We start from the raw sequence: 14058 nt of genomic DNA, 5'->3' as shown, positions 1-14058 counted from the left end.
AAATATGATGATGGACTTTCTTAAGAGGCCCTTTTGTTGCTTAACATTTTTATGTTGTTGTTGCTTAATCTTTTGATTAGCCACCTGGAATGGGGTACAAGGTACAGCTGTAAGGAAGAGTGCCTTTGAACTTGAGATTTTCATCTAATCTGCTTGAATTCACTTCCCCACCAGAGGCCACTTTAGGTGGTATGCCAAATAGCGCAGGACTAGAAGTGCTGTAAAAGATAAGCCCCTCTACGGAGTATGTGCTCCGATTTTCCTGGTCCTTTTCTCTTCTGTGACCATCTAGAAAGCACTAAATAACCACATATAAAGTAAAATACAAGCATGGAACAAGGATCCAGCTTCTCTGGGTGGGGAGGGAGTGCCTGGTAGGGTGTGATGCCAGCTGCTTGGGAGATAAGAATCAGGCTCCAGCCTCACGGCCGAATTCAAGTTGCCCTATATATTCCTGAGCTCCTTTTTACTCACAGAATTAGCTGAAGTTCACGTTTTGGTTAAAAATCACGAAGGCTTCCACCTCCCCAGGCTTCCTAGGCACATCCTGAGCTCCATGATGTCTTGTCGAAACTGCCGCTCCACACACGTCTTTGTTTCAGCTCTAATTTTTTTGTTTGAGGGAAAAAAAAAAGTATTTGCAGACTCAAACATTTTTCATTTACCTGTAGCCTTTGGTTTGCTTAATCAAGGCTAAATGCATTGAGACAAGAACTAGAACACCCTGCAGAAGAATGGAATGTCAGTCATCAATTTGCTTTTGTTTTTTGTGCCCTGTGGGTATTTTTGGCGTTCACTCTTTGGTGACCCTGACAAAATGCAGCTGTAAAGCTTAGTGTACGAAGTTCTGAGCCAGGAATTGGCCCCTGTTCTGATCTCTGTCCACCCTGCTGCCAACCAGCTCCGGGCTGGGAGCCATCGCTGAGTCTCAAGGGTTACTCTTTCCTAGAGTGCAAACGATTGATAATAACCAAGCATTTTATAATTTAGACTGTTGGGATCTCACCACAGCTTTGCTTTGTTTTGTACACTGTGTGCGTCATATCTCGTTCTTTGGAAGTCCAGAAGCCCTTTCATGTTTTTTTAATACTGCCCAATTTAAGTACAAGCAAACTAGAAATTCCTCGTTGGCCTCTATCAATTGGCGTGTCTCATGATATTCAAGTAGCAAAATAGCTAGAAGACAATGGAGGCAGTGAATCTCCTAAAATATTTAGCTCTGTGTGGCCCCAAATAAACAGTGGCTTTGCAGACCCAGTGCAAATTATCAAAAATTCCTGATGCCCTCCTTGCCTGTGGAAGTGTAAACTGGTGGAATCTGGTGTTTTGATAGCATGCTGACTGACTTTCGCAGGGAGTACCTGACATCTAACTCGACTTTTGCTTTCTGTAGTCCACCAAAACCCAAGGACCCCGCACCTGCCCCTGCCCCAGCGAGAAACAGCAATCAGATGGCCACTGGCCAGAACCAGGCCCAGACCACAGCTGGCTCCCATCAGCTCTCTGTCGGCCCAGGGCACAATTCCGCAGGCCCTAGCCCGCACACTCTGCGCCGAGGTAAGTAGCCACTTTTACTCCTTCCCCTTATGGAGGGATGTGCAGACTTCTTGGGTTAGCGCAGGGATTCATGGTGCAAGGCTTTGCAAGAGAGCATCTCCATGTCTGTTACAAAATAGCAAGGAGAGGGCCACCTGGCTGGCTTCGTGGGAGGAACACATGACTCTTGATCTTGGAGTCTCAAGTTCAAGCCCCACATTGGGTGTAGAGATTACTTTAAAAAAAAAAAAAATGGCAGGCAGAAAAGCCAGTCATTTAAGAGCAAAATTATTAAAAGGAAGTGAACTAATAGCTGAAAGGCAGGCATTTAGGAATATGTTTAAGCCACAAAGCCTAACAAACAAAAAGTTGTTTCTTGTAAACAGTGCTCCCAGTTTTCCAGGAATCTGGTATTCCAACCCTGCCCTCTGCTTGGAAACCACCCCAGCCTCTGTCTAGCCAGGTTCTGCGGATCTGCCAGCCACTGTAACCTCTAGACTGAGGTCAGGGCTTTCTGGGTCCTGAATGCTGTGTGATCTGAATCGTTCCCACCCATATCCCTACCGTCCTCTGCTCAGCAGTTAGGGAGGTTGTGCTAAAACACGGCAGATCGTGTCCTCTCTCTGTTGAAACTCTCCCTCCAGTGGCTTCCGTGCAGACCTCCCCCGTGTGTGGTGGGACCTGCTTTTCGGCCCTGCACTTATCACGCCCCTGTCCCTAAGCTTCAGCATTGCTGGTCTGTTCTCTGTTCCTGGGATGCACTGACCTCATTTCCCTCTCCCTTTTTCTTTTTTTAAGTTTGTCAGAGAGAGAAAGCACAAGCAGAGGGAGTGACAGGCAAAGGGAAAGGGAGAAGCAGGCTCCCCGCTGAGCCGGGAGCCCAATGTGGGACTCAGTCCCAGGACCCCAGGATCATGACCTGAGCCAAAAGCAAATGCTTAACCAACTGAGCCACCAGGCGCCCCTCTTATGTTTAAGTCTTTAATCCATTTTGAGTCGACTCTTATTTATGGTGTAAGATAAGGGTCCAGTTTTATTCTTTTGCCTGTGGATATCCACTTTTCCCAGCACCACCAGTTGAAGAAACCATCCTTTCCCTATCGTGTGTCCTCCGTGCCCTGTCCAAGATCAGCTGGCCGCATATCCACGGACTGATTTCTGGGCTCTCGACTCTGTTCCACACGTGGTTCCTTAGCATTCCGGTCACAGCTCAGAGATTAGCCACCCTGTGAGCCCTCCCTGTTGTCCCGCTCCGACTGAAGCCCAGCCCCGTCTCCGTGACTCACCGAGTCTTCTTCTGTCACATTACTCCCAGGGCATTTTTTCCTTGATCTGAAATTTTTAAATTTAATTTTTTACCTTGTTGCTTTGTCTTGGACAAGGTCCACCATTCTCCCATGGCCCTGGCACCCGACTCCCCTGCCTCCTCTCCTCATTCCCTTTCATGCCAGGAATGGTCTTTTATTCAGTGTGAATTTACAGTTAATACCACTCAGAATAGAAAGCAAGACATTTTTCTTTTTAAGTTGCTTATGGTAACCAGAGTATGGCTCCTATTCCAAAGAGTCCTTTCTTTGTCGGCTGCATAGTTATTTCTGTGGGTAAAGGTCTTCCAGGGTTCAAGGTCAAAAGTTCTAGGCCAGCAGAGCAGAACCAACTTTATACCCTTTTCATTCTTGAATTCTGAGCCCTGTAAGTGGAGAGCCAGCCAGTGTAGGAAGGAGGAAGGAGCTGAAAAAGAGACCAAGGAGTCCATAGAACATGGTTGTGAGCCTCTGTTCTGCCAGTTACTGGCTGTGTGATCTTTTGCAAGTATTTGATTTCTCTGAACCTCAGTTTTCTCTACCATGATATGGGTATAACAATGCCTGTCCTGCAGGGAGCTAATGGGACTTAAGCAAGACTTAAATGGAACTTCAGTTTATGTAAGGGGCCTAATTTGGTACTAGTGATGTGGGGTAAGTGATGCTCCTTAATTTCCCTATTGCTTTTCGGGAAGATTAGTAGGATCTCCGTACAATTTGAAAAATGCTAGTGTCTCCCCTTACCGCCCATCTCTCCCAAAACCAGGTCTCCGTGTTTTTGATTTCACCCTCCTCAGTACCAAATTCTGCCCCCTGGACCCCTCACCCCCTTCCTGACGCTGATCTCAGCTGGTATGGAGAAGGTAGTGGTTTGCTTCATCCCTCCTTAGAGAAATCTAGCTAAGACAACTCTTCCAGACTTACTTGTACTTCTATCCAGAGCATATCTGCTAATTCAAATGATTCCAGAATTGGTAGAATTTCTGTTATTAAAAAACAAAAAATTAAGCCCTCTAGAAGCCGGCTTAAGGCAAGGGGCCATGGTGCATATATAGGCAGATCAGTTCATGCTTGGGGGTCACCCTCTTCTAGCTCCTCCTGCTTCTCCCTGATTCTTCAGGCGGGCAGGACACTGACAAGTGGGCAGCTCAGTGGCCTTAGAGCATCGATTCCATCTAGGGATGTTGCCCCCTTCACTTAGTTCTCTTCATATTAAACTTTTCAAATGACAGACCTTGGGGTACCTGGCTGGTTCCATCAGCAGAGCGTACAACTCTTGATCTCAGAGTCATGAGTTCAAGCCCCACACTGGGTGTAGAGATTACTAAAAATTTTTAAAATAAAAAAATAAACAATGGGTCTTTAAAGATCTAAAGGTCGGTATGTATATAGGGTTTGGTTGTTTTGTTGTTGTGTTTTTTGTTTTTTTTTTTTTTTTACCGTAAACCTCTTGTTTGAGCAAATTTTAGATTTCCAGAGAAGTTGCAGAGGCAGTGCTGGTTGTTCCCAAATGCCCCTCACCCACTTCTCCGACTGTTAATGACCCAGGTCCCCAAGGTGCATTTGTCACCCTTCAGAAACCAGCCCTCCTGCTTTACTATGGACAAAACTCCATATTTTGTTCGGATTTCACCAGTTGTTCCACCAGGGGCCATGTTCTGTCCCGGGCCCGCTCCCATCCAGGAGGCCACGGTGCATGCGGCCACCTCTTCTCCTGAGTCTCCTCTGGGCCGTGACAGTTTCTGTCCTCCCTTGTGTTTTCGTGGCCTTGACAGCTTTCAGGGAGGGCCAGTCAGGCATTTGGAAGGATGTCCTCAATTCACGTTTGTCAGCAGCTGTTCACCTGGTTGGACTGGCCCGGGGGCCTTGGAGGAGGCAGACCACAGAGGTGAATGCCCTCCTGCTCGCATCCTTCCACTGGGAGCCCGGTATCAGCTGTTGTGAGATTCACCTCATAAAGGCGGTGCTGGCTTTACTCACTGAAAGATGTTTTCCCCCTTTGTGCAGCTGTTAAAAAACCTGCTCCTGCGCCCCCGAAACCAGGAAACCCACCTCCTGGCCATCCCGGGGGCCAGAGTTCTCCAGGAACATCTCAGCACCTACCCAGCCTGTCACCAAAGCCAACCACGCGAAGCCCTTCTCCTCCCGCCCAGCATGTGGGCCAGGCCCCCGGCCAGCCCTGCACCACCTCTCAGCCTTCTGCACCCCGGAGGTACTCGAGCAGCCTGTCCCCGATACAAGCTCCCAGTCACCCACCACCGCAGCCCCCGACGCAGGCCGCGCTGCTGGGGCACAGCAAACCGAGTAGCCAGGGCCCGCCCGCGCCCGTGGCTTTGCCCAGTGAGCCTGGACTTGAGCAGCCGCTTCACACCCCTCCCCAGACTCCAACGCCCCCCAGTACTCCACCTCTAGGAAAACAGAACCCCAGCCTGCCAGCTTCTCAGACCCAGGCGGTGAGTAATCCCGAGATGGCACAGCCACACACCGGAACCTTACCAAGACCAAGACCAGTACCAAAGCCAAGGAACCGACCCAGCATGCCTCCACCCCCACATCCTCCTGGTGCCCACTCGGCTGGGGATGGTACCCTCACCAATGCTGCTCCCACTGCCTCCAAAATAGTCACGGGTAAGTGAGAAATCAGCTCAGACCTTTCCCCCTTCCACACTACATTGCATCCAGACTCTCCCCTTTCGTTTAGGCCTTGGTTTTCAGTGAGGGGCAGCAAACTATACCCACTGGCCAGATCCAGCCCATAGCCCATTTTTGTAAATAAAGTTTTATTGGGACAGAGCCATTCTAATTTGTTAACAAACTGCCTTTGGCTGCTTTTGTGCTAATGTAATGGTGGTATAGACCTTTCAGAGAGTATTTGGCTCACAGAGCCTGAAAATATTTAATACCTGGCCCTTGAAGTTGGCTGGCCTCTGACTTATAGTAATGTGTTTAAGACCTATCTACATTTACCTTTTTCCAAGTATAATGATCTAATTAGTGGAAGGTATTGTACAACGTGAGCATGAAATTCATTTCTTAGCGAATTCCCCATTAAGATACTTACCTTCCTTCTAAAGCTAAAAATGTTCATAGTAAATGAAACATTTCAGACATAACTTTAAAAAACGTGATCTGTGCCCATTTGGATGCTCCAGGAAGGGAGGTCTTGGGCGTGAGCACATCAGAGCACCAGTCCTGAGTGTTGAGGGAGGGAAGGATCAAGAATTTCCCATAATTCCCGTGGAAACCTGTTTCAGGTAGTGATGATTGTATACGTTTCTGTGGGCTACCTAATGGGGTGTATTTTTTTTTACGGGCAGTCTAGAACATGATCATTTTAGTTAATTATGATTTCTTTTAAAAGTTCCACCCTTAGGGCTCTAATACACTATTTGATTTAAGGATGGGGTAGATGGGGGGTTTTTTAATGTGTTTTTTAAAATGGCAGTTAGGAGCTTTGAATCACAACAGCTTAGTTTTAAATTTCCTATGTGGAGCTAGTTTTAGAGAAGTTGAAATATACCTCTTGGCTGACCAGCTGTACTACACATCTTCTCTGCTGAAATGAGCCAATGGTATCCCCCAGACTGGTACCCCAAATAATGATGGTTAACCAATTAGTCTTTCTTTTGATAACCCTATTTCTTTTTCAGGAATATACTGCATAAATGCACTATTATAAATGGTTAATAATTTCTGATGATACTCCAGCTTTTACTTTTGAAAAACAAAGCCATATTGGTGTGTTTGTTTGTTTGTTTCCCAATAGATGCCCTCACAGGTGGGGAAGGTTCCCAGGACTAAGGTCTGTAACCACCCCCAAGCAGCTCGCTCCACAGCTCCAAATGCTCCTGCTTAGCCGTGTTTTGCAAATGTGCTTGTGACTCTGTGCTCAGGAGCAGCTCCTTGAGGCCCCTGCCACCGTTCTGTAGCGTTAGACAAATTCCTTATGCTGAACTGCTGTGCTCGCAGTTCAAAAGGTAGATGTCCGTAGATTGAGAACCCAATTTCAAGCAACTCTCGTAAGATAGGAGGAGTGTCTTCTTTCTTGTTGGTAAGCCTTTCCTAAAGGGTTCTGCTCTTCTCACGGATTTACCTCTCATTGATTGGCTCATCACTTCCAACCAAAGAGGACTCGGGTGCAGTCAGCCCAGAAAATTGTGTTCCCTGTGTCTTGAGCTTTAATTTTTTTTAATTGTATCTTAAGTGCAAGTTAACTGCATGGAGCTTCTTAATTTGATGTTGGAAATTCTGAAGACCAAAAAAAAAAAAAAAAATTCCTTCAAAGATCCCACTAAATTCCTTTGCATTCCAGCATGCTTACATTTTGCTTTCTTAAACCACATGAGCTTTTCCAGGGCCACTGTGAGGCTCATCTAAATCCTGCCTTTGGGTCCGCATTTGGACACCATAAGGCTTTCTTTAAGGGTACCGTTGCTCTCATCCGCTGAGCTGAGCCTTAAACCTATGGTGGGCTACTTCGGCAGAGTATTCACAGCTTTGGTCTGAGTAAGACTTTCTGGAGAAACCAGAAAGGGAAACTAGAGTGTGACCTTTAGGACATGGAGGAGGGCATGGGGGTGAGTCCCCTTCCCCCCTCCCTATAACCCAGAGAAGCCTGGGGTTGCCTGACAGGGTGTGGAAGTCATGTATAAGAGTGAAGTCACTAAGCCCAAATCAACATGTCAGTACTTGGGACACCCCAAACTTCTCCCCTCCACCTAGATCTTTCCCTCTTTTTGACAGAAAACTACAAACCAGAATCATGTCTTTTGTTTAATACCATTCTCGGCTCAGGTGTCTTTCTTCCAGAAAGCCATCTTACTGACCCAGTACAACCCCATAAGGCTCTGTACTTTATAATTATCAGGTCAGGGAGATTTTATATGAAAACTACTTTTCCTTAAGATATTAGTGAAGTATTTAAAAACCAATCTATGTTATGAACTCTCCTACACTCAAGAAATTCCAGGTCACCACAATGACCTCTGTATTGCAGAATTACCTTTCAATTGCTTAAAATCGCCTGGACTGCCCCCAGGAACACACAGAAGGCCAGCATTTAGGGCTCATGAATCCTCTATTGTTAACCATTCCTGGATACGGCCATTGGGTATTTCAACATAACTTCCGAGGAAGGTGGTTCTTTATGGCGACATCATGTTTTTACATGGAAGACCACGGACAGATTCCTAGAAACAGGGTATTTGTTTAGAGCAATTAATCCCCCAAAAGTAGAATTAAGGCCCGGGGCTTAAGATAAACTCTTGGGGGCGACTGTTACTGCCAGGCACCTCTGGCCGCCAACCTGGGCCAGCTCAGCTGCAGCCCGGGGAGAACGGCGGGACTCTGATGTCACTGGAACCTCTTCTTGGTCATTACTGTAGAAAACACGACCAGGCTTTTAGCTGCGAAAGTAAGAGAGTTTATATCTTGCTGTTTTTAAAGTAATAGATTCTAGCCAAGAGTGTTCTAATTTCAACATTTCATTAAATAATTTAGATGTATGACCTGCCATGTTCAGTAAGAACTGAAATTGGAATAATTAATGGTAAGGAAAAGGCACCTGATTGGCCAAAGCATTTGTGCTACTTGATGATCATGTTTGTGCACTAATGCCTGTTACTAACTGGGCACGCTCCCCCTGCCTGCTTGTATCCCTACTAATAGTGCATGTACTAATGGAGGCTGGCTTCGTTCATGCTTGCTGTCAATCACCCTGAGTACAAAGCGCGTCCACAGCGGGTCCGGTGCTCAAGGGCTGGCCCTGTTACTTCTCTCACTCCTGTTCTTGTCTATACCGGGCTGGCTTGAGATGTAATAGAAAGAGGACCTTGTAGACTCGGATGTGCCTGAATTAGAATTGCAGCTCTGTGTAACGTCAGACAAGGCACGACCTGACTGATGAGTAAGAGGGTGACACTTGGGAGAATTTCTTCTGAAGGGGTGAAATCAGATAAAATAAGAGAACATCTTTCAGTTCTTAATTTACACGGAGTCTTAAGTAAACATTAGCCATTGATGATCATTTTTATCTTGGGAAAAAAAATAGATGCTCAGAGTTATGTATTAGAGTCATATGTCAGCGCTTTAAAAATTCATATGTCCAGACACAGCCTTCTAGGGCTGGGGCCCGGTCATCCCTATTTAGATTCTTTTTTTTTTTTTTAAGAATTTTTATTTATTTATTTGACAGATAGAGTTCACAAGTAGGCAGAGAGGCAGGCAGAGAGAGAGGAGGAAGCAGGCTCCCTTCCGAGCAGAGAGCCCAATGTAGGGCTCGATCCCAGGACTCTGGGATCATGACCCAAGTCGAAGGCAGAGGCTTTAACCCACTGAGCCACCCAGGCACCCCTGCCCCCGATTTAGATTCTGATGCACTGCTTGGTTTTCCCAGTTCTTTTGTGGGTTAAAAAGACAATGCTCTGGAGCAAAAGACATTTCTTAATATTTTGTGATATTTCATGAGTCTGAGAATATCCACGAGGCCCCCATCCTCTGCACAACGGTACGCCGTATTGCTCTCGGGATCATCCTTAAACAAACTCAACACTCCACTAGTTCTCACGGTGTTCTTTTTTAAAACTAACTTCTTTTTATATCCTGAAAGACACGCATTAAAAAAAAAAAAAAAACTAACCATGGATATTGAAGGAGATTTAGAAACTAGACATAAGAAGGCACTATTTGTATTCTATTTGTTTCTCTACTCTAGTTTTTTTTTTCCCCCTAGAAGTCCAGGGAGTGTATGATTCTAACTATTTTGCATATATAGATTTTGATCTTGCATTTTAAAATTTCACCTTACATTCTATGCTCCTTCCCATGTTCTGATGGAGTTTTAACAACCCATCTTTTCCAATGCATGTCTAACGTTAAGCAGACGGATTTTTGCTCAGAGCTGGACATTTCAGTGGCTTCTGCTTCTACTTGCAGTTTATTTTTAGTAACTAAACATCAGAATCATGTCAAGGTAAATATTAGAATCTTTGTAAAATAACCTTTCCCCCCTTTTTGCTACAATGAACCAGAGTGTCCAGACTCCTGCGTTATATCCTCAGAAGCTGTCTGCTCTGTCAGGACCCTCACCCGCGGACGCACAAAGTCCTGTGGGGCGGAGGGAGAGCACTACACCAGTGAAAACCCAGGCTCCAGGGTCCAGCCCATCTGGCTCTGATCCTGTGTGAGGAGCTGAGTCTCTCAGGGTCCCCCTTTCTTACCTCTACACTGGTTATACTAGTGCTGCTTTGGAGCCATTTCACAGAGGGCCAGTGAGCTGACACGATGCTGTGTGCGTAGTCCCTGGGACCATGTCTGGTGTGTGGTAGCTGCTCAGGGGTGCCACCGCCGTGATGAAGAGTCGTCTCCTTCTGAAAGCTAGCTCTGCACACACACTGATTCTTCCTGCTTCCTGTGTGGGAACAGATTTGCTGTCTTCTTTTTAAACATGGTTTAGCCAGCCTGGCTCACTCAGTGGGTAGAGCTGGTAACTCTTGATCTCAGGGTCATGAGTTCAGGGCATGGAACCTCCTTAAAACTTTATTTTTTAAGATCTTATTTATTTGACAGAGAGAGAGCGACCATAAGTAGGCAGAGAGGCTGGGAGAGAAAGAGAGAGGGAAGCAGGCTCCCTGCTGAGCAGAGAGCGCGATGCGGGGCTCGATCCCAGGACCCTGAGATCATGACCTGAGCTGAAGGCAGAGGCTTAAGCCACTAAGCCACCCAGGTGCCCCAAAACTTTAAAATTATAATAAAATCATAAATAAAAATAAACTCAGCTGCCTTTAAAAAAATAAAAATGGTTCATGTAAGGGCCAAGGGGGTAAGGCTGGGAAATGATGTATCTGCCAACCTCAGGCAAACCAGGGAAGCAGGCAGGAGGCCTTATGGTCCCACCACACATTCTTCCCCCCCACTGTAGAATTTTTGTGTATTCATCATAAAGAGAATTTCAGGAAAGTGCAAATCCAGAAATTATATGTGATGGAAAGGACGGAAGGAAAAGGATCTGTCCTCTGAAAAGGGTCTGTGGCTGATTGGTGTTGGTTTGCATGGAAATCCACATATTAACAGGTAGAAATCTAATCAGCATGTATAGAACCTTTGCATCACGCGTCCCCCACCAGGCATGGCAGTTGCATAGTCTCTGATAAACTCTTTGGGCTAAAAAGAGACACTGACTGGTTGCACCATCTGTCTTGTTGGGTTGTGGATTGAATTTGCAATGGATTTCTTATACCAGTCTTGTTTTGGAGACATGACTTCTCTGCCTGAGGCTGTAGGAGGGGAGGATCGGAAAGATGGTAGAGCTAGAGGGCTCTTTGTCATTTACCCGTCCAACTGGCCAGCCACAACATTTATTGAGATTCAGCTATTAAGCAGTTACTGTTCTAGGTGCTGGGGATGCCCTGAGCTAGACAGACACAGTCCCTGCTCTTCGTGACTTCCTTTCTACTGAGGTCAAGTCTGAGACATTGGGATCCCTGCTCCGTGCACACAGCCCACCCTTCCCTTGACTGCACCACTGGACACTGCAACTCAGCACAGTTCAGTTGGTTTTACCATTATCGTAAGACTGAAATTGTCAAGTGCATTCAGCACTTGAACCCTCTCACACCTTGGCACCTCCACACATCTAGAAATTTCTCTTGAGTTGTGGTGCACAGGAAACCTGAAGAGCTGGGGCCTCCAACCCAGGAGCCCTTGTGAGAAAAGGTAGTAGATAGATCTTGCAGCTCAGAACTGTAGGGTTGTGCACGAGCGGGAAACAGTCTCAAAGCAGTGAGCCCCCTCCCCCCACCGAACGCACATGCCTGTGCCCCCAGCCTGCACGGAGAAGGAACAAGTGAAAGAGAAATTATGAGTAATTCTTAAACATATTGGGGAGACTCCCAGCACGCTCTAGCCCAGCAACGTGAAACTACAGCAAATCTGAACCTCTCCCTTCTCTCCTGCACCTGTCCTAAAACCTCTCACCAGGCCCTCACAGTTTGCTCAAACACACACCTACTGGAGAAACAAATGATTCTGTCTTGATCGGGGGGCCATCTCCCCCACTGAACCCCCCGACTTCACTAAAGCTGGGTCTGGTTTGTTCATTGTTGTGCTGTCTCAGGTAGATACTCAGTAAGTACTTATTCATGAATGAATGCATCCGAGCCTCTCCGGCCTCACGAAGAGGCCGTCCGTGACAGGTGAAGATGTCTCTTGTGGGTTTTGAGGAGTGAGGGACTGACGGCTTGAGGATTCCGGTTGCCCTCTTGCTAGAGGAATTCCCGCCAACATAAGACACGAAAAAGAAACTGGAGTCTAAGTATTAGAAGGAGAAGAGAAAATCGGTATTTGTGAGAGGCTGGTGATCTACTCCAGTGATGGTCACCCAGGGGTTGACATCTGGCCATGTCTGGAGACACCTTTGTCACAGTGAGGGTGAGAGGGCTGGCTGCCACTGACATCTCATGCATGAAGGGCAGGACGGCTGCCCAACATCCCACAGGGCACAGGACAGCCCCTCAGCCCCGACTGACCCAGCGCAAAATGTCACTGGCGCTGGGGTTGGCATAGCATGAATTACAGGAGGACGGACTCCGGGGCCCGAGAGGAGGGGCTCTGTCCTGTGAGGTCACACAGCCCAGATTTGTGAAGAGGTTTTAGCTAGCGTGTTGGTGCAAAGAATGAGGTTTCCTCTCATCGGGCAGAACGAGCGCCCTGTCCGAGGGCTCCTGCGAAGGGCCACCAGAACCAGGAGATAGGCCTGTGCCACTCAGCTGCTCTGGGGTCTGAGAGGCTTGACTCAATTTCCAGGGGCTGACGGTGCCTTAGTGAGCGAAAGTGTGTGTGCATGGGCTGACTCGGACTGTCCAGCTTCTCTTCTAGAGCGCCGGCGAGCGGCCTCGTGAGCATGACCATACGCTGACAGCATGTCTCCTGTTTTTTGTCCAGACACCAGTGCTAGAGTTTCAGAGCCGCTTCGCAGCACCTTTCCTGACATGCATTCAGACTCAGCCAGCAAAGACCTGCCCGGACGCATTCTGTTGGATATAGACAACGATACAGAAAGCACCGCCCTGTGAAGAAAGCCACGCCCCCTGCCCCGCCCCCTTCCACTGTGGAGCCCGGAACCGGGCAGGTGCATGGTTCTCTCCGCAGCCCAAACAGTGAAGAGCTTTCAGTGAAGGGAAAAAGAAGGTCTGGCATGCAGGCCTTTGCCTTCCCACAGCCTCAGGAGAAGGTGGAGGCTGACACTTTAAGCTGAATGATCTGTGTCTTTGAAGAAGTTGGTTTTCTTTACACGGGAAAGAAATCATGCCAAAAAAAATTTTTTTTAAAAAATTTTAAAAAGAAAGAGAAAAAAAGAAAAAAGAAGTACCTAGAATGGAAGGAGTATTACTGCCGAGACGCGCCTAGGAAGCTTTGTCACTGCCGTTGAGGCAGGTGGCACAAAAGGCAATTTGGAATGAAGAAGAAGTAGTGCGTGAACAATCTATTTAATAAAATACATGCATTATGCAAATCGCCTACTTCCTGCTACTTGGACTTTCATTCTTATATATTAGGAGGGAGGTTCTTCTCCTTCACCATTGCTGCAGAATCGTTTTGTATGAAGTATGGTCGTCCCTCCCCAATCCCCTCCAACCCGTGAGCATTGATGGTGACTGCTGGATCTGTCACCTCAGCAAGCTGGATGTGACTTGTGCCTTGTTGGATCGCCAGAATGTAGAAGGAAATGTACTGTTCTTTTTTTTTTTTTTAAACAATGTAATTGCTACTTGATAAGGACCCGAACATTATTCTAGTTTCATGTTTAATTGAATTAAATATATTCTGTGGTTTATATGAAAACTTTATAATTCTTGGAAGCAAAACTGTGCCGTGTGTGTGTGTGTGTGTGTGTGCGCGCGCGCACGCGCGCATGTTGTCACCTCACCAAACAGAATTTGGCTGAGACATCAAAGATCCCTGGGCCCCCAAAGTGCTTCTTGCACTTAATAATGTCAGTGAAAATATATATACCTGTAAACCCACTTCCCCCTGTATCTTAAATTTATCTTTGCTGAAGGCCGACCCTCTTCCTCTCTTCCTCCTCAGACGCCATCCCCCTGCCCCAGACTGTAGATCGGGCTCCCTATAAAGACCAAGGGTGTTGGTATCGGTTGCTCATTGGTCTTGAGCCCCCTCTCCAGTGAGGCCACTGCCCAGGCAACTCTGTGGCACCTTGGAC

At 47.0% G+C, this 14058-nt stretch overlaps 1 protein-coding gene across 6 annotated transcripts in view; it reads left to right on the top strand.

Moving 5' to 3' along the window:
• The window catches only part of ARHGAP17 (Rho GTPase activating protein 17), an 85252-nt gene extending 71568 nt beyond the window's left edge, over positions 1-13684 (top strand). For 2 of the 6 annotated variants that reach the window (XM_044233573.1, XM_044233569.1), the window contains 3 exons: positions 1394-1557; positions 4848-5468; positions 12780-13684. In XM_044233573.1, coding sequence (XP_044089508.1) covers positions 1394-1557; positions 4848-5468; positions 12780-12910 — 916 coding nt within the window. In that variant the 3' untranslated portion in view covers positions 12911-13684. Of the gene's footprint in view, positions 1-1393; positions 1558-4847; positions 5469-6606; positions 6643-8339; positions 8389-12779 lie in introns of all 6 variants that reach the window. The other 4 variants (XR_006382320.1, XM_044233571.1, XM_044233572.1 and 1 more) reach the window with 4 other exon arrangements.
• The last annotated feature ends 374 nt before the right edge of the window (positions 13685-14058 follow it).

Source organism: Neovison vison, chromosome 14 (genome assembly GCF_020171115.1).
Source record: "Neovison vison isolate M4711 chromosome 14, ASM_NN_V1, whole genome shotgun sequence".
NCBI classification, from domain to species: domain Eukaryota; kingdom Metazoa; phylum Chordata; class Mammalia; order Carnivora; family Mustelidae; genus Neogale; species Neogale vison.
Note: the sequence above shows the minus strand (reverse complement) of the source record. Positions and strands in the feature narration are given on the sequence as shown.